Genomic DNA, 26794 nt, shown 5'->3' on the forward strand with positions numbered 1-26794 from the left:
ACCTACCCACTCAACCAACCCAACCACCCATCCATCCATCAGCTCTGTGCTTGCCCCAGAGCATGTGCCTACTTTCCTCAAGCCCTCATCTCTGCATGTGCCATGTGCAAAGCTTACATTTTAAAAAAAGAAGAAGAAAAAAAAAAGTATCAGGGCTTTCTAAGCCATTAAAAGATGGCACAGCCCTCAAAATATTGCCCAAAATATTGTTGATCAAACCAGTTGCAGATGGGGATGAGGAAGACGGGTTTTTTTTGAGGGAACAATGAGTATTTTAGAAACCAAGTATTTATGCTTTTCTCCTGACCTCGGCTCCTAATTTCTTATAGCCTCCTTCTGCTGAAGGACAGAACTGAAACTGTGGGGTCTCTCAAAGACAGTCCCTGTCTACTTGTGCTTTCTTAGGGACCCTTGGGGCAGGAGAGCACTAACATTCTCTCTGGTCTTGACTGGCCCCTCGTCTTAGGGGTGACAAAGTGACAAAGCTTGGACTACACAGTTGCGCAGGGGCTGTCTGCATCCACGCTGCGACCCACACAGCCTATTGCTGCACAGCTTTATGGACCACTAGCTCAGATGACATCTGGGACTCAACTCCCAACACTGCGCCTTAGGTCTGGCTGTCCCCTGGGTCTCCTGGCAGATGTGGTATTCCCAGACTATTTTGCTTACAATGGCTTTTCCCTGGCTCCTTCCCTTTTCCTTACTGTGCCCAACTTTACAATGTGTCTTCTAGTCCCTGCCAGTCCCCTGCAGGCCTCAGTTCATCTGGCCTGGGGAAGTCAGGCAGAGCAAAATGAACAGGAAAGAAATTTTCAAAGTGTCATCAGCATGTGCCATCACTATGAGCTGATCCTCAGGATAAAAACCATTCACAGAGGGGTCCTGGACAGCAGAGAGATGGGTGAGCCAGAGCCCTCACCTCAGGCAGACCAGACCATGTTGTCTGGCAGCCTCCCCTGCCTGGCCGTCACACTCAAGAGGTAAATGCTGCTTCCTGGCTTTATCAAAACCGTGGGTAACTGCTAAGGTTAAGTGGAGATGTAGGCCCACACTAAAAGGGACCCAAGGAGCGTTGAGAGCACTGTCACAGAGCCTTCCCAGGACAGGACACTGAGTGAATCACTGCCCTGTGCCCCAAGCCCCATGACAGCCTTTGGGGGCCCTTCCTAGGGCACTCACTCACCCGATTCCTCCTTGATTCCCCAGTGTTGTCTAGATCACGCTGGGTAGCTCTTCGAGTGTTTACATTTCTGAAAGCTGAAGCTTTACTATTCTTCTTTCTGATGGATTCCATCAGAAGTTTAAAAAATCTAAAATGAGAAGAAAGCAATATGGCCGGTTCAGTACCAGCCTCTGCATCCTCCCTTGTTGCGGAAGCAGGTTGTTCTCCCCAAGGACCACAGACCCGTCTCAGGCGATGCTGAGGAATTCTTCAGGGGATTTATACATAAGACGGAGGCCCAGCCTCTCCTCTCTGTCCACTTTTTCTCCTCTTGTTGTTTCTGAATGGCATACATTTGGCATGTTAGAATGAACACAGGCTCCAGGGCCAGAAGGACCTGCCACTCCTGGGCGCATGGTTGTGAGCACAACAGATGGCCTCTCAGAGCACTAATTCCCTTGCCTATAATATGTAGGTGTTAATGTGTATTTTTAGGAAAAAAGGCCTGGTCATCTACTTCAGGAAATCGGCCAGTGAAAATCCCACGGAGCACAATGTCCTATCGTACATGGTGTCACCATGAGTCAGGCAGACTCGATGGCAGCCAGCAGTTACAACAATGTGCATCTCACAGTCTCATTTTATGGGTTAGAATCATCCTGTAAATGGCCACGAGTGGGTGTTCAGTAAAGAGCAGCCATGGTGCTACTGTGGGTGTCATCTGTACAAGGATGGCAGGGTCTACCTCAGAAGGAGCCTCAGCTCAGGATCAGACTGCTCCCTGCTGCCCACAGGTCTCCAGGAAGAAGAACACCTGTCTTCTTGGCATGGGAGCCCTGGCAACTGGAAGGGTGCATCAGAGCCTCAAAGGAAAGTGATAACTTGCTTCATGGCAATAAATCTTGCTAACAGGTCAGAACAAAACCAATTTAAAAGAACCAACCTACTGCTAAGAACCTGGGGGGCCTTTCCGGGCCTCCCCCTGCCCAGAATTATCTTCTTTAGTGTTCCCTTATCGCCTCCCGTTCCCTCCCTTGCTTCTTTGCTAGTGTAACCTCTTGCCTGTCTTCATCATCAGGCCATAACAGTATTCTGAAATGGACTGTTTTTCTTATATAAAGTACCAGGTCCTCAATCCATTCACCCAGTGTACTCTGAGCACCTATACCTGTAACATGCTACCCTACGGGGCAGCGGTGGTAAAAGCAAAGATGAAAAGATCGGCTGTGTCCCTTACGGAGCTTAGAGTCATAATTTGAAAAGCAGGCAAGTCAAGTGTTCAGTGTTTGTTCATTAAAAACAAAAGAATGTCACCCCCTCTCCCCTTTGTTTAGGTTTTGTTTAACTGGTATGGGATTTTGTCAAGGTTTCTGCTCTTGGCAGAAGGAAGGCTCCTCAGCCATTAATCCAGTAAAGACTTTGTTCACTAGACGCTAGGGGTAGAGGACGGGGCCACTTGACGCCAGGCAGGGCTTGACTCTCCCAAGATGTAAAACAACCGGGGAGGGGGTGGGAGAGACATTTCTGAAGAGACAGACTCAAATTCAGGTCCCAGGTCTGCTGCAGGCTGGTGAGGGCCTGGATCTCACCCGCAAGGTGGGGCTACTCCCAGTCTCCCTCAGGGTTGCTGCAGAGCAAGGGACATGAGATGGGACAGACAGAGAGTGCAGCAGTGTGTGGCCTGCTGCCCACACAGGAAGGAGCCTCTCCGGAACGCTGCTTCCCTTTGCTGTGGGCTGGCTGCTTGGCTCAGGAGACTCCCCAGGCCGGTCAGTTAATGGCCAGTCCCGCGTGAGGCTCCCGGCCAGTATTCCAAGCCCCCCACAATGGGTCTCTTGGAAGAATGTCCACCTGTGCCCACCCTTCTGTGGCGTTTGGGCTTTTGCTTAAGCCACTCACTCTGGAATTTCTCCAGCTCCTTCTCTCTCCTTGCTGGAGCTATGCCCATCCTTCGAGGCTAAGACCAAGCGCAGACACAGCTCTCCACTGGCCTCCCCGAGCCTCTAGCTGGGACTCCCTGCTACCTGGCCCGTCTCATTCGGTGAACAGTACCGGCAGAGAACATGAGAGAAGATGAAAAAGTAGAAAAAGCACCCGACTGCTACCAGGGTGCCAGAGTTTTCCTGGGGGGTGTGAACAATTTACCATTTGGGCTTCTGCCAAGAGCAAGGGATGTGAAGGACCACAGGGGCTGCTCTCTGGAGGTTTCCGTGATTTGTTGGAATGTGGCAACTGAAAGGGAGCAGGAGGGGCCGGCTGCAGAGGCCCCACCCATCCTAGGTAAATAATTACAAGCAGGGAAGGTGCCTGGCAAACAGCCCACCCCTGCTGTTTGGAGAGCTAGATACCCAGCAGCTACACCTGCAGAGGCTGCCAGCACAGTTACTTCACGGCTGGGGGCTGAGGCCCAAACGTACCCCGACTCCTCACCCTGGGCTTTTGCCACTTCCCCACTCCTCGCCCCTCTTCTAGATAATTTACACGAAAATTCAAAGCGATGATGCCAGTTTAGATATTGAGGGGAACCCCAATGCTTATACTTCTCTACCTAGAGAAGTACCTCTCTGTCTTTGTTCTTCCCCCTCCCCCAATCTGTGTCAAAAGAGCCTCACTATCTCACAGTTGGGAAGGAAAGAAGGGAGGCCAGAGGAGTGAGAGAGAAGAGGGAGGCGGAGGGGAAAGAAATGGGGACGTTTCCTGGGGGTTTCTCTCCCAAGGCTTTTCAAGGCTCTCTGCTATCTCATGGTCTGTAAGAGGACGTAACACGGCTGCGTCACTGCTCAGGGCTGACAACAGGAGTCCAAACCGCACCCCATCTGCTTCTTCATTTGTCTGTGGCTGAGAACTAAGGTCCGTTCTGCTGAAGTCACAAGAGAAATAACTGCACCACAGCACACAGCTTTGTTTATCACAGCTTTTCAAGTGCACAAGCAAAATACAATAGGAGTTGAAAAAGCACTTCACTGCTGGGAGGAAGCCAGGAAGCCAGGGCTGTCACTTATCAGGAAGCAAAGAAATGGGATTTACTGTTTGCAATCCTACGAGAACCGTAAGTACAAAGAGCGAGCCCCGGTGCTTACCTCAGGCCAACCTACCTGCTTGGCAGACCTAAGCCTCGGGGCAATAGAAATGGGGTGGAACCTCCAACAGAGACTGTGTGACACCCATTCCCATTTCTCATAGAAGGGCTGCCCAAGGTGCCTGGTAGTTATAATCCCCACTGTTACACTGGGAGCCGGCACGTGCGCGCTGTCTCCTGTGAGGCTGCCCAGTCCAGAGGCGAGCACCATGGCCTGACTGATCAAACCCAGGTGGACAGCAATGCAGGGGTGCCAGGGCTCACGTCTTGGGGGCAGGTCTGCCTAGTCAACGAGCCCCATCCACAGGGCCCAGTTCACACACAACCTCATCCACCACAACCCCATCCTAAACTCCACCTGATTAGGAGGCTGGACCAAAGCCAGTTCCCACCTTCAGGGGAGAAGGAAGAAGACTGTCAATGGCAAGGCAGTCGCGTGCTCTCTCAGCCACACCTGCTCCATGACTCAGCCATGGGTGAGCATCACTCAGTGCGTCTGGGGGGTGAATGAGTACAACGGAGCCTTCTGCTTCTGCTCTGTCAGGTTCTCAACATCCCAGCAGCTCCAGGAAGACCTGAGTGCTGGTCTACACTGAAGGCGGTGGGTGGCCCATGGGCCGAATCCTGCCAACAGATGGAACCTATCTGGGCCTTAACAGGCTTTCAAAAACATATGAATTAACTGCTAATGTTTAAAAACTAGGAGACGTTTGTATAAAGCAACCAAAAAAGGGGGGGCCCTTTTCTTTTGAACCACCCTGGCCCATGTTCCTGCAGGCAACAGCCACCTGAGACAGGTCCTGCACTCGCCTGTCTGTAGGGGTCTCCCAGCCTGCTTGTCCCACACTCGCCTGTCTGCAGGGGTCTCCCAGCCTGCTTTGCTGGCTTCTGCTACCTGCCTTGTCCTGCAGCCATTTTGAGTGTGCAACCCACTCTAGTGTCAGCTGGCAAGTCAAAAGTGCTCCGTTAGCCCTTCCCTGGCTTCCCAGTGTCAAGACAGCCAGCTCTTCATTCCTGCGCACTGAGCATTGCTGCCTGCATTTCTTCAATTTCCAACAGTAACCTGTCCATTCTCCCTACCAGAGGGGAATCAGAAAGGAGCAGTAAGAAGCTGGAGGTAAATCCAGTTGTGTAACTGAGTTTTAAGAGCAGCATGCCATCGGTATACTGTTCTTTATTAATAGAATATAAACATATCAGCAGCACTCCCTTTATGCTGCCTGGATTCACGTCACATCAAAACTGAACACTTAGAAGCTGGCAAAAAGGACACGAAAAGATAGAGTGGAGGGAGAGAGCAGGCTGTCTTGGGGGAGAGTAATTGGGAGTGTGTAGCAAGGTGTATATGGGTTTTTGTGTGAGAGACTGACTTGATTTGTAAACTTTCACTTAAAGCACAATAAAAATTATTAAAAAAAAAAGAAAACTGAACACTGTGCAGCTCTGGCATCACTGATGGCTCCAATCTGTTTACCACACGCATACGCCCACGTCTGAAACATCCACAAACCCAAGAAGACATGTCTCTTTACCACACACATACGCCCACGTCTGAAACACCCACGAACCCGAGAAGATTTGACTCTTTACCACACATGTATGCCCACACCTGAAACATCCACAAAGCCGAGAAGATGTATCTCTTGACTCATCAACTGGAGTGAGAGAAAGGGCTGAGGGAGTGAAGTGTGGTTAGCATAGTTACACCCAAAAGCCAGAACCAGGAGTGATTATTTCCAGGTTCAGTGCCAGAATGCAGGCTGTGGGCCCTGCTGCTTTCCTGAACACTTCCCTTGATGGTTCATTTATCCAAATGCACCCAATCTTGGGAAGTCCTGTGTCGGGAGTGCTCTCTGGGCCAGGGTCAATGACAAACACAACCTAAAATCTGACTGTTAGGGATTGAATTGTGTCCCCCAAAAATGTGTGTCAACTTGCCTAGGCCACGATTCCCAGTATTGTGTAGCTGTCCACCATTTTGTCATCTGATGTGATTTTCCTATGTGTTGTAAATCCTACCTCTATGATGTTAGTGAGGCAGGACTCATCTACAAGATTAGGTTGTATCTTGAGTCAATCCTTCTAAGATACAAAAAAGAAAAATGAGCAGACAGACATGGGGACCTCGTACCACCAAGAAAGTAGTGCCAGGAGCAGAGTGCATCCTTTGGACCTGGGGTCCCTGAGCTGAGAAGCTCCTAGGCCAGGGGAAGATTGACAAGGACCTTCCTCCAGAGCCGACAGAGAGAGAAAGGCTTCTCCTGGAGCTGGTGCCCTAAATTCGGATTTCTAGCTTCCTGGACTGTGAGAGAATAACTTATTTGTTAAAGCCATCCACGCACGGTCTTTCTGTTACAGCCGGCCTGATGACTAACACTCTGACCTCGTCTCCATGAAGCGCAGGATGTCCTCGGGTCTCAGGCACTTCTCCTGCTGGTAACAGGCATGTGGCAGGAACTGAAATCGCAGCTGGTACACCCGGCATTTCTCTTGTTTTGTTTCCATACGGAACGACTCCTGGACATCTATTTTCTGTAGCACCTGGAACCAGAGGGACAGAGAACCTGACTTGGCCAGGTCCCAGGGGGCTGTGCGCTGCAAGGGGGCTATGGGAACCAAGGGTCTAGGGAGACAGCAGCTAGCAGCACAGGCCAAAGTCCCAGAGAGACCCCTGGGAGCCCCACCAGCGTGGACCCCTCAGACCGCCAGGTCGCCTCCAGTGACCACCCAGGCTCTCTAAGGGGACTGCAGCAGAGCTGGGGAGCTAACCCAGGAAGCGATTTTATTTTTAAAGCTCATGAGAATGCTGCTGAACGTATGATTATTTTAAAAGCTTCCTGATCCATCCCTTTCAGCGCCTGGCATGGAAAGCAGATCCGTCGCTGGTGGGAGTAGGGCCCAGGGTCTGGAGCGGCCAGCGGTCTGTTAAGGATGGGAGGACACAGGGGAAAGCCTGCACCCAGCCACAGCCTGGACAGGGGAGAATGGTTACCTCCCCTAAGCACACTCTGGTAAGCTGCTTTTTCAGGCTCTTCACTCTCTTCAGCGCTTTCTTGGTGTTGAACACGGGCACGCTCATCATGGGTGTCTTGATGTTGGCGCTGGCTACCATGAGAATCTCCCTCAACCTGTCCCAAAACAAGGCGAATTGCCACTTGGCACATCTGATGAGAGGTAACCAGATCCCCTATTTGTGTGAGGCCACTCTAAGGAAGCCAACATTCTTTTGGCATCGGAGAGGACTTGGGATCTCGCAGGGAAACAGGCTGGGTCAGGGAACCCAGCTTGGGCTCTCTGTGGGACAGTGAGTGGTGCTCCTGCCAGTTTCCCCATTGAGCACAGGCTCCTTAAGGGCAGGACTGTTATTCTGACCTCATGTTCTTTACTCTCGCCCAGCGGTCATCACATTGCAGTGTGCATAAATCTACCTGAAGGGCCAGACTCACTGTCAGGTTTCACTCCATGTGAATGGTGCCCCGGAGCTGGGCAGCAAGGTAGCCCTGCATGGTGCTTGCTAACAATGCCTGTTCCTGAGTCCTTTCCCCAAAGAGCCTGCACGGTGGCCCAGGGATATGCAGTTCACAAGCATCTAGGTGTCTCAAACGCAGGGTTAGGAGGAAGAGAAACGAGAGAAATGGAGAGCCCAAGAGCATGAGATCAGACCAGTGAGTTCCGGAAATTCTAACTCTGATCCTCCACTTTGACAAGAACCTCTCTCTCTCTCCTTCTCTTTCGTTAAATGACTTATCCTGTGGCTTCCCCTTCCCCAGGAGAAGGCTAGGAACAGATCCCACCCTGCCCACCCTCGTGGGGACTCCCACCTTGGAATGCCCAGGGTGACATTCATCTCGCCTCTGCCAGCGAAGTGGAAGGTGTTCAGGGTCATCTGTGTGGAGGGTTCCCCGATGCTCTGGGCAGCCAGCAGGCCCACAGCCTCGCCCGGGTCACAGAGTGAGCGCTGCCACTTCAACTGCAGCAGGGTCCTCAACCTGGAGATGGGGCAAGGGGCGGCAGGGTTAGGACAGACTTCACAGGCTGCGAAGCCACCGGAGACTCTGCTGCACGGAACAACCGCCTCCACCTCTGTCTGCTGTACGTCTCCCTAGGCAAGCTGTCCGCCTGATCTTTAAATCTGTGTAGGTGGCCCAGATGCTCTAAATTGCATAGCAAAGATCCAGCTGACTAGCTGAACTTTCTAGATGTCCATGCTCAGACTGTCCACTCTGGGCCAGTAACTAGCGGCCCCTGGGCAGTGACCGCTTCTGGGCTCACAGTTCACATTCTCCTTTGTTCATTCTTTCCTCTCACTAATTGTGACAGTCTCAAAAGGGCTAAACTTCCGCTGTGCAAACCAGGAGGGGTGCTAGGTGATCAGAGGGTGGGAGGGAGGACAGAGTGTTTATTTTCTTGATTAGTGCAAACGGCTGCATGCAGCATCAGAAATGCCTACACTGTCCAGTTCTGTACTTCACTAAGCCTTCTTCCTATGAAAGCTAGCCCTTTATGAAGAGTCTGCACAAGATCGCACGCCCAGCAGCCGTGACAAGGAAGGGCTCGGTGAACACTGACTGCGTGTGTGTGGCTGCACAGGGCTGAAAACAGCTCCACAGTAGATGAGAGCAATACAATTCCATTTCTATGTAAGCTGTTTCTAAAGTTGGGCATTTTGCTAACCCATTCTGTCGTCAGAGAGAGTACACACCGACATCCCTGATAGGAAAGAACCTTCCAAAGTGGCCAGGACTTTAGAGTTGTGCCCAGAGCTCTCCACTTGCCTTCCAGCGGTGACTGGCAGCTTGCCGGTGCAGAGCCGACAGATTCCCCTTGAGAGCTGTCAAGACAGGACTGCTCCCCCTCTTGGCCCTCTGAGCCCACATGAAGTTCACCAGGGTTAACCTCCTCCCACCCCTGGACTCAGCGGGGCTGGAGGGATGGCTTCTTCTTAAGGGAAGGCCTGCTGACAGCCTGGCTATTTTATCTGGGATGCTCTGAGGCCTGGCTGGGGAAACCACTTGAAGGGGTAAAACAGGAGAGCCCTGCCTGTCCCTGCCCTCCAGCTCCTCCTCAGGAACCTTTGTCTTGCTCACTTGCCTTTGCTGACTCCTATTTCCCTGCTGTCAATTCCACTTCCTGCCCCTCAGAGCCTCTCCATGCATCTCACTGAGCTTCGCCAGGTGCAGGATGGGGGCCTAGGTGAGGGTGGAGGACCTGGGAAGTCCTTGCAGCTCTGCGGGCCAGGCTTGGTGAGCTGAGGGGGGAGGATTCCCTGACAGCTGCTCCAAGTCTGATTCCCGTGCAGTCATTCCTTGGTGGCGCTTCTGATGTCTCGCTTAGACCGTAGGACTATTCCCTATTTTTTTTTCAGCAATATGAAGTCTTCACCAAGTTGCTCCGCAACAAGTCCACGCTGAGATCTCCACATGGTCCTTCCTCCGCAGGCCTCGCCACCCAAAGCTCAGAGGATCACTGGGGTAATCAGATCTAACCCCTCATGAGAGGCTGAGGACTTGGTATCCCAAGGGGAGGAAGATTTACCCCGGGTCACAGCGGTGGCAGCAGCTAAACTGCAATCAGATTCCCTGGCTCACATTGAGCCACGTCCACCTCACCCAACTCAAGGGGCAGGCGCTTCTGCAAGCCTCTGGCCCACAGGGCATTCCCGGGTCAGGCCTGCGTCTGACCTGTGTCTGTGCCTGAGCCCTGGGGCACGCTAAGTGCCCTTGCTGTCTCACTGCCTCCTCCCTGCCAAGAAGCCTCACATCTAGGAGGCTACCCCCTTCACCACTGTGGGTGAGGGAGGGCCCGAAAGGTGACAAAGCATGTCTTACCTCTCGAGAGAAGGCTCTGATTTCTCATAGCTCTTCTCTGCTCGGGATGCCCACTCGCAACTGTAGGCGTCAACCTTTTTTTCAAATGTTTCCGACACTGACGCAAAGTGTATGTCTGGGCGCCAGACAGACAGACTGGGGTCAGGACAGGGGGCTGCCTTCTTCTGGTATTTCCTTCGGCTCTGCTCATCTAACTCATACCACATCCTCAGCATCTGAAAAGGAGGGTGATCTCCGCTGAGTCAAGGGACACAGGAATGGGCTTCTCTTTCCAGATACTCAGTAGGACCAAGGCAATGGCTTGATGCGAGGGCAGGGAGAGAAGGTAGGTCAGAAACCCAGTTACGAGGAGGAAGGAAGGGAATCGATGGCAGGGCAGACTGAATCTATCCCACATGGACCCTGACTATCAGCTCATCCTGGTCTACTGAGCACAGGCAGGGTGACAATATCATTTACTATCTACGCTGGGATTCTTCTGGAGTAAACGGGGCACTATGAATTTTAAGAAGCAAACCCTGTCCTAGGCAAGCAGGACATGGTCACCACAAGCCAGGTGGCCACGCTGGATCCCACAATGTGCTCTGGATCCACACGCATTCACTTGGCTGTGCCCCACGCTCTTCCTTGCCTGCAGGCTCCCTGCTGTTGGGCCAGTGGGAGCGGCAGCAGGGCAGAGAGGTGGGAGAATGGTGGCATCATCCTCCCTATCGGGTCTGCGAGCAGGCTGCATCCCTCTACTGATGGCTACCCTCAAGTGGCCTCTGCCCCAGCCGCCCTCTCCACTTGTCACTGCTTTCTCCCTGTCCATTGTGCCTGGGTTGGTGAGGAACTCCAAGTTACCAGCCCCAGCCAGTTTCCCAGACCCGCCCTCGCCTCTGCAGAGCCCTTGCTCGAGTGCCAGCTGCCTCCTGCCAGGGCCCCGATGACAGTGAGTGAGCCTGGACTGCACCATGACACGCGCCTCCTGCTGGGGCCCCAAGGACAGCAAGTGAGCCTGGACTGCACCATGACACCGGCTGTCAGGACGACAACCCCCTGCTCACAATCACAGACTTGAGGCCCGTGCGCACGGTGCTGGGATACAGCCCCCCTGCATCACCTCGTGAGTCATGGGGCTGCGGCCATTCTGGTTGCCACCTTCGAGGTTCAGGGCCTTCACAGCCGCCTGCACTTTCTGGGAGTAACTCAGGAAGGCACCTTTTCGCAGCAAGGTGTTGGGATGCTTGCTTTGCCACTTTTTGATGGCTCTGAAGTGGCGGAGAGCTTTCTGGGGATCTGCTCTGGATAAAACTTCATGGACATGCTTGGATTTCATTATCACCTAAACAAACAAAACCACACACACAAGACAAAAGAGACAAGAGTGGGACACAGGCTCACGTTACATGATTCACAGGACGAAGATGTTCCATGCAGAGCCCTCACAACACGGCTCAGACAGGCTGAGCACCCTTTGCCAACTCAGGCCCTGGCTTTTACGCAAACCTAACTGGGTAGCTGATGACTGTGCGGGAGAGCCCGGGCCCCTCAGAGCCCTTCCGGGAACACAGGGAGTTTCTGGGAAGAATGGGCAGTGGAAGACTGATGGCCAGAGCTCTAGCACAGCACCAGGAGGGAAAGGTGCCAGGCCTGGAGCTCGAACCTCAGTTCTGCCAGCAGCCAGCAGGGTGACCTTGGACAGGTCACGTCGGTCTCAGTTTCCCAATCTGCAAAACGGGATGTCTGCTCAGTCAAGAGCGGTGGCCAGCACTGAAGCAGAAGGTACGGTATGAAAATCACAGGCTTGGGTGTCAGACGGGCCCAGGTTCAAATTTTGGCTCTGCCACTCGCCAGCTAGTTACATAAGTGCTGACACTTAGTTGCCTCAACTGTAAAATGGGCAGAGTGATACCTCTTCCCAGGGTTGCAGTGAGGATGAAGCCAGGTATAAGTCAGCGTGCCTGCTTAGGGCCCAGCACACGGCAATGCCCCCAACGGCAGATGCTGCTTTGGTGGAGATCATGCCTGTCTCCCATCTCCCTGAGAAATGATGCCCAAGGAGCAAAGGAATGTCTGCAGAGGGACTATGAAAACAGAGAAGGCTGTGAAAACATCAGGGGCCTTAAGGCACCGGTACTTTGTAAATCCTTCTCACTCTACTTCTGAATGGCCACCTCTGGCCGGGCCTGAGTTCTCTAACGACTGCACTGCCCCGGCCCCCGCCCCACTCCCAGCACAGCAGGCCTGGCACACACCTCGCAGTTGCTGGCAAGGAAGGGAAACTGCCTGGGCTGCAGGAACTGTGTCTTGGGGATGTCCAGGCCGTCCTCCCCATAGAGGAACTGCACCACGCTGCCGTCGCTGTCGCGGACTGTCAGGTCATACTGGACCACCAGCCCCTCCAGGTGCTTGATAATGCACCTGTAAGGAGACCACCAGCTCAGGGCTCTCCAGGCTTCCACCTTCTGGGCAGCGTTCTGATGGGGGCCACGGACAGCCCAGGGGACGGAAAAGGATTCAGGTGGTGGAAGCCCGAGGGGGCACCTGCTGCTCTGCGGTCAAAGGCGGGGGTTGGAGGGGCCCCCAGGCCAGGTTGGCTCCCGTGCCCTGCACTGAGCTACAGCATCTCAGCCAGGGCTGCGCTTGCTGAGGGTCTTCCTAGAGGGATGGCTGCAGCTGCATGACTGAGAGGACTGGCTGCCACTGCTACGGATTGGCTCCCTCCCAGCTGCTGAGCCGGCTGCCTGCCTTTCACCACTCCTGTAACAAAGACCCCTCAGGGACCAGTGTCCTTAGATCCACAAGGCAGGCAAAGCAGGGGGACTGCCTTCCTACCCAATAACTCCCAAACTTTGTCGGTCTAGCATCTAACAAGGATACTAAGGGAGTATTAGGAACTGAAAGTTGAAGTGCAGTCCCTAACCTTTTTCCTGAGTCCTCCCAGTGGTCAGTGGTCGACAGCTTCCCTCAACCTTACTACTCTGCCACTGCTTCTCCTCCTTCCATGTGAAGAGGGCGTTTCCCAGGAACCTCTATTGCCTCTGAAACCTGAGTTCCACCCGCAGTGCCCAGTGTTGGTCAGCACCATCTTCCTGGAGCCCAGCCAGGGCCAGGCAAGGTTGGGGCTGAACAGGTACTTCCTGTTGCTGAAAAGCCAGTGGTCAGTCCTCAGCCGTCTGTTCGCCTGTCCCTCAGAGCCCCTCGCCTCACAGGGCTCTGGTCTCACCACCAGCAGCTGCCCCGCCCCCCAAGCTTCACCTCCAGGCCTCTCCCTGAGCGTCAGGCCATGTCTCTAAGGTCCGCTGGGCATGTCTGTTCAATACCCTGTTGCAGACAAGTCAACCCCATCCTCATTTCTTCTCTGCTCCGCAGCATCTCAGCTTCTGTGGACAGGGCCGCTGTGTTGCCACTCACACTTACAAACTCACTGGTCTGCCGCCTCCCTGCCATTCACCCTCAGCCAGCTGCCCTGTCCTTCTCCATATCTGCTCTTCCCTCTCCCGTGCCCCTCAGGAGGCTGCCTTCCAACTCCTGACCAGTTCCGCCACCAGTCTCGCCTGCCCTGATTCATCCTGTAGCTCGGGTTAAGTGCTCAGCTAACTGAAAGGCTGGAGGTTCAAGTCTACCCAGAGGCGCTCAGAAGAGAGGCCTGGCCATCTCCCGCTGAAAACTCAGCCACTGACAACCCTACGGAGAACAGCTCTACTCAGACACATACAGTGTCACCACGATTTGGAATCGACTCCACGGCAACTGGTTCATTTTGTTGTTTTTTGTTGCGATGACTGCTGCTCTCGTGTTCCAGCCAGGATCCCCTCCACTCCCCCTTCCTGCCCTGCACTTCAACGGGCCTCAGGGATTAATGGCGCATTTGTTTTCTAAGCCTTTTTCCTACACAAACTTGTATTCTTAATTTAAGGACCCCTTTTGCATGGAAGGGGACTGGCCTGAGTGACCCTTGACACCAGGAGGGGAGCTCTATTGAAAGCAGCGAGTCCCGCTCCCACCCAACGCGCAAACTCTGAGATGGGCTCCCCCTGCCCCCGGCCACCCAGGTGCGCCTTTGAGCCCAGCCCTGCCCTCCCCTGCCCACCCCAGCGCCCCCCGGGCTGCAGCCTTGGGAGCCACGGGGGAAGGATCAAAACCAGATCTGCAGTTTGGGGGAACCTGGGGCTCGGACACCGGAAAAAGCAGAGTGCTGCAAGGGCAGAACACTGAGAGGAAAGAACACTCTGCTCCACTGCTCAGTGGCCATCTGCATTCCCTGAGGACAGGGCGCAGAACAAGGCCCAAGAGCCACGGGTCTTTCTTCAGTGTCTCCTCTGTTTTCTACCGTCATTTCTACCAGCACTGGTTCTCTGGGCTCAGGGAGAACCACTTAAAAAAAAAAAAACAACGCTCAAAGCAGAGCCCCCACGCTGCATTCCAAGCAGGGAGGCCAGACTGCAGGAATCTGCTATCCTACCCTTCCAGGGCCCCTGGACCAAAGCCTTGTTCGGTCTGAGGCTTCAGTCCATCCACTGCGAGAACAGGCCAGCTATGGTGGCTACTTGTTTCCTTCACTCCCGGAGGGGAGAAGACCAGTGGCCAGGGCTGAGGCGCCAGGGTGACATCTGCATCCGGAGAGAAATAACAGCAACGGCAGGCTCACGGCAGGGGCCACGACCTCCTTCAGCCGCCAACCCTCTCTGTGCCGCCCTGGCTGGCTGGGGCCCTCGCGGGGTGGCTGGTTACACATCACTGCCTGTCTCCTTCCTTGAACCTGCAACTTCCCCCAGGAAATGGGACACCCTCAGGACGCAGGGACTCCTGTATAAAATCTCCGAGCTCAGGGAGGGAAGAACAGCTGCTATTTCCCGTGTCTCGGTCACCCACGGGAAACTCTGACTCTTAAGTGAGTAATTGATGACAAAATGCAAGCTGACAGAGGTGAACGGCTTCCAGGGCGCAGCAGGTGCTTTTACCTTTGGAGGTAGCCGGAGCGGCTGGTCTTCACAGCAGTGTCGACCAGGCCTTCTCGCCCGGCCATGCAGTGAAAGAAGAACTCCTGTGGGAGAAGCAGAGCAGGTCCCGATGTGGCCGTGAGGCTGCCAACACCTTTGGCAGCCTTTCCTGACCCAAAGGGGCCACTCCCTTCTCTGATCTCCTAGCCCTGGACTCTGAGGGCTCTGATGGCCTCTAGTGACTTCTGCCCTCCCCTACAGCTGCGTCTGACTCTGTCCATGTGAACGGACAAGTGAATCAGAAGTAACAGCCACCGCTTACAGGGAGCCAGCTGCTTTATCTACATTTGTACCTTCCATCCTCTCAGCCACCCTGATTAGCACACTCCACCCCCACTGTCTAAATAAAAAAGGCACCAGTGGCTCATTACTGTTTAGTTCAGTCCACATCTCTGAATTCTGCTCCCAATGGTGTTAGTAGAGATACACAGTGTTTCCCAAACCTTCTGATAGCAACCCACAGTAAGATGCACATTTACAACAGTAATCATACACACACATGCATATAAAGATACATAATTCAAACCACCTCCTTTGCCATGAGACCAGAAGAACTAGATGGTGCCTGGCTACCATTACTGAGCATTTTCATCAAAAAGTCTACAGAAGAATCCTGATCAAAAGGAAGAAAACACAGAACAGAATTTCAAATTCTCATGGACTCCAGACTTCCTGAAGCCATAGAGGCTGGATGAACCCCTGCAACTACTTGCTCTGAGATAATCTTTAAATCTTAAACCAAAAATATCTCCTGAAGTCTTCTTAAAACCAAACAATGGTTTAGCTTACCCAGTAAAAAATGTCTGCCTTGAGCTTTATGCTCTTTAAAGAACCATCTATATGGGATCAAAGTGACAATAGCAACTTGAAAGATAAGACAGGAAGCCTAGAGGGCAGTGGGTTTATGTTAATGGGGAGGAACAACTCAGAAAAGCAGGGTGACAATGGCTGTACAACTGGAAGACTTAATCAATGTCACTAAATTGTAGAGGCTGACACTGTTGAACTGGTATTGTTTTGCTGTGTATATCCTCAGCAACAGCCCCAACAACAACAAGAGATATAAAACTCAAAAAAAAAACTTTATGGAACTGGGATAAACTGATGTCTTCTAGACCACTCTATTCTGCTTCATCACATAAATACTGGTCACTGTCTCTCACAACGATTGTACCATCTGCCAATGGGTGGCAACCCTGTTTGAAAGCTTTTGGTGACATCGACCCTGCACTGTCTCTGGCCGGAGGCAAGGGGTAACCACTTCAGAGCCCCACGCGAGCAGTGGATGAGTCTACGGAACAGTCTATGGCCTTGAAGCCAATGGTCCTGTCACCATCTGGATGTTTTAAAAAGCAATTTCTGACAAGTGTGAAGAGAAATTCTACTGGTGACCAAGTGAAAACTAGACATTCACTATCACTCGCCAGTTTTCCTACTGTGAAGGAAAAGCCATGAGAGCCACCCCTGGGGGCTTCGTGAAATATCTCTGGGATGCTCTTTTTGGCAACGAAGAGCACCCCTGTAAGTGGTATCCCTCCAGGTGCCTTCAAATGCAGGTAAGGAAACTGGTTTAGAGGGTTGCACAGCAGCTAACGGTGGAGCCGGATTTGGTCTTATTCACCTTTTCATTGACCAGCAAATATTTATTGAGCACCTACTCTGTGCCAGGCACTGTGCTAGGCTTTAGCTGCACTCAACACGACCTGGTCATTTCTTCATGGGTCCTAATGTCTAGTCGGTTAAATGGTAAGTAGCTTATTACTTGATCATTCTTGCTCAAAGCTGCTGGTGGGAGTCACAGGTCACCCCACCATTGAATCTAGAAATAAGGAGAAACGCCAAAACACATACAGGAGGCCTGATGCCGGTGAGGAATCTGCCGGAGACGAAGCCGCCAGCCCTGGGAGTGAATTCATACGGCTCAAAGCAGGGCAGCGACTTGCCAGATGCCATCAGCGGGGGTCTCCGACCTTCCAGTTCAATCTGGCCCAGTAGGCAGGAGATCTGGGGAGGGAAGCGAGAGGTGGAGGCACTCAAGATCCACACGTGTTAGCATTTTGTTCTGGCAGGGGAAGGACAGCCTCCTCCTCCTGGAAGCTGAGTGGGACCCAAATTCTTCAAGGCCAGCCTAGCTTTAAAACAGAGAGCCGTGCTTTCCAAGTAAATAAATATATCTTTCTTTTGTTGACAAACCTGGATTTTCCCATCTGGGGTCAGCTGAAAATGGGTGCTGTTGGTAAGAGAAGCCATGTCTTGGAATCATCAAATGTTCTACTTGGAAGGGCCTTGAGAGTTCAAATGGGGAAACTGAGGCCCATGGAGAAAAGGAATTTATTGTAATCCTTAAATTCTAGACCAAAAAGAGAACCCAAGAAGCCACTTAGCTACTCGCTTAGAGAACTGCCTATTAATACTCTTGGGAGGAAAGAGCAGTGTGTCTGCAGTTCCCTTTAGTCACAGGGGAGGCTTTCTGATGACTTCTGGCCTTTTAAACTGATTCCTACTGCGCTACACTCCCTGAGCAGTAGGGTGGTCCTCAGTACCTGCTGAAGCTCATCAAGACAGAAACAAACAAAAGGCCCACAGTGGTTACGACCTGTAAAAATGTCAGTATGGGACATTGGGAATCTGAGGAGATAACAGGCCTCAAATTAAGGCTACAAAACCTTGGGCAAAGCTTCTTACCTAATAAGAGAAAAAAAGCAGACAATGCAAAATTGTAGGATCTCAGCTAAGACTATGAACACACACACGGTATTTGTATACAGCATGAATAAACACAATACAGTACAGAAGTAATAGCATTTTTTTTTATAATTAGATACGTATATTACAGTGAAACCTTTGAGAGCTGGAACCTGACGGGGCTGCCTTGTTTTTTGCAAAGTCGGGTCTCGGAGTTTTCTGCCTTTGACAGGGTGCAGTCTTGCCACTTTTCTATCACTCGTTTTAGTGGAAAATATTTGCGTTTTCCTTCTCCGATAGACAGGTTTTTGCCTTATGCAGGTTCTGGTTTTTGCAGGTTTAGTGTATAGCTATTAGAATATAATAGTTGTACATTTATTTCTTTATCTGCCTATAACGTTGACATGTTAACAGTGGTTAGCCCCTGTAGTAACTCGTATGTATGTTTTTATACTTTTCTGTACTTACTACACTTTATAAGGAACGTAGAACCTTTTAAAATCAGAACAAACTACTTGAAAGCAGCCTCCTGGTACCCCCGGCCCTCTGCCCGCCCCCAGGCCACCTCTGCTCATACCTGCATTGTGTTTACAGTTGAGCCTTTGGCACCAGACTGCACCATCATTTGCAAGTTGTTCTCAGGAAACTGTCTGTGCAGGCCAAACGGCATGCACGCCTGTGGATTAAAGGAATGCTGGTCAGTGCTTCACGCCCTGCTGGAACTCCAGCTGCAGAAGGGAAATGCAGGGTGCAGGAACCAATGTAAGGCAAGTCTCCTCGGGCACCAGTTCTCTCACCAGACCAGAAGGCAGTCTGGCGGAGCCCTGTGGCTCCTCTCTGGCCAAACAGCAGCAAAAAGGGAGAAGGAAAAAGAGAGGCGGAAGGGCCAGCATATTTAGTCTGTGACTACAAAAAAGAGCTGGTTAAAAATAAAAAATGAAGGCACCACCCCGGCGAACTTGCTCAGCAGAGTACAACCTTGGTGCCGCACACCCTGTAATTATTAGTTATTGCCAATGTTCACGGCATGTGTGCACTCACCAGCACGCCACCTGGGTACCAATGGGAAGCCCTGCCTCGTGCCAGGGTCTGAGGAGGGAGCAAAGCCCTCAGGTAGACCTTGGGGAGACACTGGGGGGAGAAGATCTGCCTGGGGTTGCAGAGACTCAGCCGCACACAGAGGAGAGGAGAGCCCTGGGTCAGAAGAGGTGGCGGGGAGAGGGGAGCTGGAAGGACAAGAAGTAATCCCAAGACCCTTCTGAAGACAACTCCCCAACTCCCGGGCGTTCTAGTGAGCCCCAGAAGCTGAGCCTCCTGGTTCTCGAGGAGGTGCTGGCAAGGCTCCTCAGAACAAACTCTATCAAGGACTGAGCTTGTGCTGATGAAGTTTTTCTCCCTGGCAGCCTGGAGGGTGCTGAGAGCAGCCAAGGGGACACCCAGACAAACCCTGACTTCTGGGGAGAGTTGGCCTTCCCTCTTCCTCTCTCTTGAAGGCTAGGCCTCAAGGCTAGGAGGCAGGGTGAGGGCCAGGCCAGCTCCTCCAAGCCACTGGATGGGGAGCCCTGGTTCTGGGGCAGGAAGGCAGAGAGAACCAGGCTATGGTCTTAGGTTATACAGGGATTTCTCTCTCCTGTCTCGGCTGTCACAGGAGCTCACAGTGGGAAGGCAGACAGGGGCTTGGAGAACTTCCAAAGCACTCGTTTCATGCCAACAGCATTATGCACGCTGGCTCCTTCCTCCTTAGAGCAGGAGACCCTGGTGGCTACTAACCAAAAGCCTGGAGACCGAAAGCCACCCAGATGTACCTCAGAAGAAAACCCTCAACCTGCTTCTGGAAAGTCACAGCCACGAAGACCGTGTGGAACACAGTCCCACTCTGTGACACATGGGGTTGTTTCTCTTCAAATCCTCTCAGTGGCCTCATGAAACAGGGACTACTCACATCCCTACTTATGGGTGAGGAAACCAAGGTGCTGGTAAGTCAAATCTCTTTTCCTGAGGCCACTCATCAAGTCTGTGGCAGAGCCCGGGTGTGAACCCAGAGAGACGGGCCTTCAGCCCTAGGCTCCGCAGCTACAACCAGCAGTGGTGCTTCTGGCCCTTCATCCTGCTCGTCCCCTCAGCAATTGCCCTATAGGAATGATTTTCTTTGCCCAGCCTTTTAAGCTGTCACCCCAAATAAAAAATGTTAAAAACAAAAACAAAAAAACAGACTGAAGCATTCTTTCACAGTCCTAACTGAAGACCTTCCCAGGCCCTAACTGGGTATGGGAAAGAAGCCCTTGACCCTGCCCCTCAAAGTGATGGATTCTACCCGTCCCACTTTGTATCTGGCCCAGTCAGCTGTTAAATGGCCATGAGAATTGCTCCAGAGGGCTCCAGGTGGGAATCAAAATGTAATTTTTCTAAAAACCAGCATTCAAAATGTGGTGCTGTGTGCAGGCACTACTGGGCTAACCTTGTTAATCTCATTGCTGTAATGGTTCACTTCCTCCTTGAACTTCAGATCAATCATGTTAAAATCCCTCTGGTCTTTGCCCAGATGGGCATCCTGCCACTTCCCTCGGATTTCATCACAGGATGCAGCTTCTGGCAGGTTTAATGCAGCCCTGACAGCCTAGAATGAGAAAAGGAACACGTCGCAGACTGTGGCTAAGTGGCGGGGGGCTTTCACTCCATAGGAGACACAACCCCTCTATGGCAGCCCAGGGCTCCCCGGCCCTCCTTACCCGGGCCCCACAGTGGGTGGACTCTTCGATGATCCTGTGCCTCTTGACATCTGCCTTTGGCTTAACCAAAATGTCTTCTACGTCTGTGAAGTGAAACAGACAGGCTCAGATATGACCTGACATCTCACTAAAATATAAACCCAGTGAGGCCAGGCAGAGCGCAGGCTGCTACTCAGGAAGCACCTGAATACCAAGGGTGACAATAACAGTGTTATTAATGAGTGCCACTATCTCTGAAGTGTTTACCATAGGCCAGCATTATAATCTCCACTTTACAAATGACAAAACTAGGGCTTAAAATTGAGCTACTTGTCCAAGGTCACACAGGTACTAAGTAAGCCCAAGTCTAAGTTCCAGACTTGTGTTCTTCCCCCTCAGCTACAGTGCCTGCATCCTGGAGGTAAAGAGGAGGCTTTTGATGAGAAGCTGAGTTTAGGGCAGGAGGAAAAGACAGCATCCCAGTTTTGGCTCCCAGAAGTCACCTGTTACAATGGCCACACCCTAACGGTTGGGACAGGGCCATCATAGCAGATTATTCTGCATCACCTCATGAGGATAAAAGCCTTAGTCCCTTGAGTTGAGTCTGACCTCTGGATCCAAAGGACTGAGCAATCCCTCAGCTTAAGCAGTAAGTCTTTCCATGCCAACTTTTAACCAACTGTTTTTTGTCTCTATCTGTGTGTGCTGCTGGACTCCAAAGTGCCTCAGCCAAGACCTGAGCAGACAGGAAAACAACGGCTGCACTGTTCAAAGGTTGGGCTAAAAAGTCTGGAATTCCCAGTGCAATGTCCTGAAAGCTTGGAGGCTTCTAAAGAACACGTGTGAGTAGAAGGGGCAAGAGATGTTCCTTCTGTGAGGAAGTCATAACCACGAACGTGGGGCTTCAACGGGTCAGTCCAGGCCACCTTGCTTGTCTCCTTACTGACCTTCTCTGGACTGAAGAGCCAGGTGACAGGAACATGTCTCGCCAGCCCCTCCCTTGGAGCCCTGCTCTCACCCAGCCTGGCCTTGCTCCCTCTCTCTGGGGTCCAGCCTCCTGGCACCTGGTGTCTTTGCACTCAGGTGGTCCACTTCTCTTGTACCATGTGCTAAGCCCAGCTGCCAGCACAGTTAGTTTAAGTCTGCTCCCGGTTAGGATCTGGGGAGGTGCCTCTACTTTTTGTTTGTAAAGCTCTCTCAACTTTTTCTAGTTATCGTAAATGCTGGTGCTTATTCTTGATGACCTTTTGAAACTGATTTACATTTTGTAAGTGTGATCTTTTTAATAATGATTAGACTCTAGTCTGATTTCCAACTTGAGGTGGGTTATCCTGGACACAGAGGCCTCCGTCAGCAGCAGTTCAGGCCGGTTACAGGAATCGGAGTAAGGGAGCATTAGTTTTGGCCCCCAAATAGACTAGTAATTTGTAATCCTTATCCTGGTAAAAAACCGAACATTCAAGCCAAGATATTGTTCAAAGGTGCTCATCCCAACAAGAACGTTGTGAAAACCTGGCAAACTAACTAAACGTTTAAAGACAGGAACTAGTTGAATAAACTATAGTATCTCCAGACAACTAGAATAACCTGTAGCCATTAAACATGAGGATACAGGTTTACATAAGCTGATCCAATATAAATACATTTGGAAAAGGCTGGGGGCAGGGCGGGGGCGGCAGCAAGCAGACAAGTCTATGCAGTGTAGGATTTTTTTAAAATGGAAAAATTCAGAGAGATACACATCCAATTGATACTAGTGGTTATCTCTGGCAGTTGGATGCTGGGTAATTTTAAATTTTCTTCATGTCTGTTTATTTTGACTTTTCTATAATATGTAACTAAAAAACAAAAGAGAATGTGTAACGCGGTCACCAGTACCAGCTGATGAACGAATTCCAGCTGTGGCATGCTCACAGGCGCCATGGCGCAACACCCAGCAACGACCTTTAACAGCATCACCCGCAGTCTCGGTTCCACCTTTAACAGCATCACCCACAGCACAATCCCTAGGCGCACTGTGACACGTGCTCAACACACAGCACCTCACTTAATCCTCACAGGGACCTGCAAATAAAGCGCTCAGACTCCTGGGCATACATGGCAACTTGCCACCCTAAATAAGCTCAGCCAGAGGCTAAGTGCTTCGCCAGGTCTTCTGATCTCTATTCCACCCAGGGCACAGGAACTAACAGCATATTTGTTTCCTTTATAAAAGCCAATTTCTTAAAGCAGTGTGCTCACGTTTCCAGGGAGGAAACAAAGCAGCCCCCATCCTAGCTAAGCTTACCCCAACAGGTCTGCCCTGGCATAGCGTTTCCAAAGGCACCAATGTCCCCACTGCTTTGGGAAGGCATGGGTAGTTCTGATAGCAGGGAAGACCCTTTGTAGAGGAGCAAGGCCCGGGGAATTCCAGAAGGGCACTTGCAGGAGAGAATGTGGATGTGTATGAGTAGGGGACATCAGTCTCATGGATGAGAGAACTATACAGATGTGAGGTCAAGAAAAGAACAGAATGGAAGTAGGATGGTGGGGTCCCTCTGCAGAGGAAAGCCAAACGCTGGCTATGGGATGGGAGGGGGTAGAAAGTACTGAGGGGAGGGAGGTTGTGAAATGTTGCTGGTGGAGGGGCAGGCCACAGGAGAGGGGGCAGGCCACAGGAGAGGCACGGGCCACAGGAGAGGGGGCAGGCCACAGGAGAGGGAGAAGGCCACAGGAGAAGGGGCAGGCACAGGGGAAGGGGCAGACAGAGGAGAGGAGGCAGACGGAGGAGATGGGGCAGGCTATAGAAGTGGGGCAGGCTGTAGGAGAGGGGGCAGGCCACAGGAGAGAGCGACAGGCCATAGGAGAGGGGACAGACATAGAAAAGGACAGGCCATAGGAGAGGGGGCAGGCCACAGGAGGGGACAGGCCATAGGAGAAGAGACAGGCTACAAGAGGGGGGAGACACAGGAAAGCGGTAGGCCATGGGAGAGGGGGCAGACACGGGAGGGGAGCAGGCCACAGGAGAAGGCAGGCCACAGGAGAGGGAGCCGGCGACTGCTCCAGGCAGGCCCCCGGCTGCTCGCCAGGCACTCACCCAAGGTGAAGCCTCTGTAGAGCTGCAAGTAGGCAGTGAAGAGGCGGGCCAGGCAGGTGAGAACCTTGCCACTGGTCTCACCCCCGTAGATCTCATAGCAGCAGTGGACCAGGCCGTAGGCAGAGCTCCCGTAGTGCGCCTTGTCCAGCACTCCACACAGCAGCTCCCCTTCCCTGATGATCACCTGCAAAGGCAAAGGCCGCCAACTCTGGGCTGGAGGCAATGCTTCCTACAGGAGAAACCCCACCTTTTCTACTCAGGATCTTGTTAACCTTGCTGTGTGTGATTCCTCACTGCAACCTCAAATCCCTGATGGAGAGAAGTAAGGTATAAACTATACCTTTTTTTTTTTTTTTTTTTTTAAATAAAGGAGGTGAACCCATACAGACCAACGGTTTTTACTTTTTTCTTCAGGGACCCAACACAGACACTTCAGTGTGTCCCTATGCCCCCTGGTTCCCTCTCTTCCATACACTGACTCCAGGTCAAGTGGCCTTGATAAAGGCCTTGTCGTTGGAAATGACAGCATCTAGAGTCTCAACTCCAGACCCACATCCTTGGCCCTGGTCCCCCTTGCACACTGGGAATAACAGAACTTCCCAACACCCTCTGAGGCTGGAGTTTGTGCTTTCAAAGTCAGGCTAAAGCATTAAAAGTTAATTAAAATAAAAAGACTTCCATCTGTATAATGTAGCATATATTAAGCATAAGATCTATAAAGAGAAAGAAAAATGCAAGCCCCAGGTCTGAATGCACTGTCCGGTTAACACCCTGTTAGCTCCTGCTGTGAAATAAGGACTGAGGAATACTGTGAGTCAGGCCTAGACTCCCAGCAAGAAGAGCCAGAGGCCTTGGAAATCTTTACCTTGCTCTCCTGCTTCAGCATTGCGCCAGGGCTGCCTCCTGAGGCCTCGTCCCTAAGGCATTGGCTGGGAAGGTATAGAAGCTCAGAGCAGTTCGACTATCTTGAGTCACTTAGGAGTTTTTGAGGGGAAACATACGCTCTGCTTTCCCAGCTTTGCAGGATCAAGTTCACAGGCCTTTTTCAAGAAAGGTCTTCTCAAATGGGCTGCCAATGCTAGAGACCCAACCTGATCCTTTCCAAAAGCAAAAGCCAACACCACCTCAGGCACAACTCCTACTCTGAGGCATGACACCTGATTCTGTGGGTGTGCCTCCATTTCTCTGCCTCAGTTTCAAATCAAATTGTCTAAACCTGGGAGTAGATGTCTTGAGCCCATAAAACTGGGTAGCCATACCTGGGACTCGCACATAGAGTCAGGGTTAAAGCCTGGAACAGGTCGGGGAGGTTCCTTCACCCAGGCTTTTCCACCGATTTTCGCCTTTCCTGTTAAGTTCAGTGGGATGTGGTCCTTTGGGATTATGTTTATTAGCAGTGTAGATACAACCTGTAAAGAAAACGAGGACAAAGCTCTTTATCCGGAAAAGCTGGATGACTCCATTTCTGAAGCTCTGAGGTAAAGTAAGAAAAATCTGTAAGATAAGTTGATTTCATTTTTTTCTTTCCATTTAAATGACTTAGAAGAAAGTTCAGGAGTGGAAATGAAAATAAGTCCATATGAACTTCACTGAGAATTTTATTCCCTTAAAAAGTGAAAAATCCCCTAGACCAGAATCAAGTCCAAGAATAGGCCAAAGGAAGGAGAGGAAAAGTAATCTGATGTGGAAGTTTACTTTAGTAAAGGAAGAGCTGAGCATGAGGTAAAAAAAAACGAAAACAAAGGCAGTTAGCAAAGTTAAGATGGCAGGCCTCGTAACACTGCCGCCTGCCAGGTAACTGAGTCAGGAGGTTGGATGCTCCTCAGAGGCATCCTCCCATCTTCAGGCCACACCAGAACAGATGACAATGGCTACGTACACTCAACAGCCTCCTCCCTGCAGAACAGCTTGGACTTCTGGGTGGGCCCCAAGGAAGGAAAGGACGCAGAGACGTAGAATGGAGCGCTTTCCCTCTGAGGAGCTTCCCACAGGAGGCTCAAGGTGTCCTACTGGGAAGCTGGCTGCAAAGGGAGCATCTAGGGCGAGGGGGTGTTCCAATGTCCGCACCATCCCAGACTGCTTGTGTGCTGTGGGGCAAACCATGGTCCCCTCTTGGCCTTCGCATTGCCCATCTGTAGAATACGTATGATGTTCGTTCATTCAGCAAATATGTATCCAGTGCTAACTATGAGCCAAGCACTGGGAATACTGTGAACCAAACAGACTCTCTGCCCTCAGTGGAACCTTCATTTCAGAGGAGAACATAAAGTGGGGAAGGAGGACCTAGAGTATAGTGGGGAGAGGGCAGGGGGGACACTTGCAATTTAAATAAGGTCGTCAGGGAAGGCCTCACTGCAAAGGAACTGTTTACCAGAGGCCATGATGGCAGTGGGGAAGGAATGGTGAGGAGGGAGCCTGGTGAGGAGGGAGCCCAGTAAGACGGGAGCCTGGTGAGGAAGGAGTGGTGAGAAGGGAGCTTGGTGAGGAAGGAACGGTGAGGAGGGAGCCCAGTGAAGAAGGAGTGGTGAGGAGGAAGCCTGGTAAGGAGTGAGCCCGGTGAGGAGGGAGCTTGGTGACGGAGGAGTGGTAAGGTGGAGCCCAGTGAGGAGGGAGGGAGAGAGCCCGGTAAGGAAGGAGTGGTGCAGACATCAGATCACGCATTTCAGTTTCAGGCAGAGACACAGCAAGGGCGCAGGCTTCCAGTCTGAGTGAGAAGGAAAGCGATTTGGTAGGTTTTGTTCACAGGCATGACATGCTCTGGTTTAATTTTTTGCAAGATTATTTGTTCTAAATACATTCCAGGTCTAGGCTCTGAGGTTAAATAAGTGCCTTAGAGACTAAGCCTCCTAAGTGATGCTATAAGAAGGACCAATGAGTTAGAAGTGGTGACTAAATGACCAGGGCAGGGAGCATGATGTGACGGAATGACTGTGCACTACTGGACATGCTGTTTATGTGGCTACTCAGTAACCCTGTGCTCCCACACAACTAACTTTCACAGAGCTAAATTCTAGAAATAAATTTATTTGACTAGAATTAGTCATGGCCATGGAAGGCCAGAGTCCTTCCCCCATCCCAGCTGGGACCATCAGGGTGGTTACCCACCCAACAAGCAGTTGCTCACAGGAGGCTCAGGGAAGCGATTTCTCAAGCAGCTGCTCTACCGAGAGCCCAGGCAGAGGAGGCTGTGACTGGGGAGAACTCGGGGGCGGCTCCAGAGGAGCCAAATGTGCACATTCCCCAAGACGAGCAAGGCAGCGGGTGACAG

At 51.7% G+C, this 26794-nt stretch overlaps 1 protein-coding gene across 2 annotated transcripts in view; it reads right to left on the reverse strand.

The window, feature by feature from the left end:
* The window catches only part of POLR1A (RNA polymerase I subunit A), an 85917-nt gene that overhangs the window by 13671 nt on the left and 45452 nt on the right, over window positions 1-26794 (reverse strand). For both annotated transcript variants that reach the window (XM_064268810.1, XM_010599945.3), the window contains 14 exons: window positions 24786-24935; window positions 23527-23710; window positions 20472-20554; window positions 20201-20359; window positions 18320-18418; window positions 16909-17061; window positions 15019-15101; window positions 12310-12475; window positions 11175-11396; window positions 10073-10287; window positions 8066-8233; window positions 7237-7372; window positions 6628-6785; window positions 1187-1313 (listed from right to left, as the gene is read on the reverse strand). In XM_064268810.1, the coding sequence (XP_064124880.1) occupies window positions 1187-1313; window positions 6628-6785; window positions 7237-7372; window positions 8066-8233; window positions 10073-10287; window positions 11175-11396; window positions 12310-12475; window positions 15019-15101; window positions 16909-17061; window positions 18320-18418; window positions 20201-20359; window positions 20472-20554; window positions 23527-23710; window positions 24786-24935 (2103 nt within the window). The remainder of the gene's footprint in view (window positions 1-1186; window positions 1314-6627; window positions 6786-7236; window positions 7373-8065; window positions 8234-10072; window positions 10288-11174; window positions 11397-12309; window positions 12476-15018; window positions 15102-16908; window positions 17062-18319; window positions 18419-20200; window positions 20360-20471; window positions 20555-23526; window positions 23711-24785; window positions 24936-26794) is intronic.

This window comes from Loxodonta africana, chromosome 15 (genome assembly GCF_030014295.1).
Source record: "Loxodonta africana isolate mLoxAfr1 chromosome 15, mLoxAfr1.hap2, whole genome shotgun sequence".
Lineage (NCBI taxonomy): Eukaryota > Metazoa > Chordata > Mammalia > Proboscidea > Elephantidae > Loxodonta > Loxodonta africana.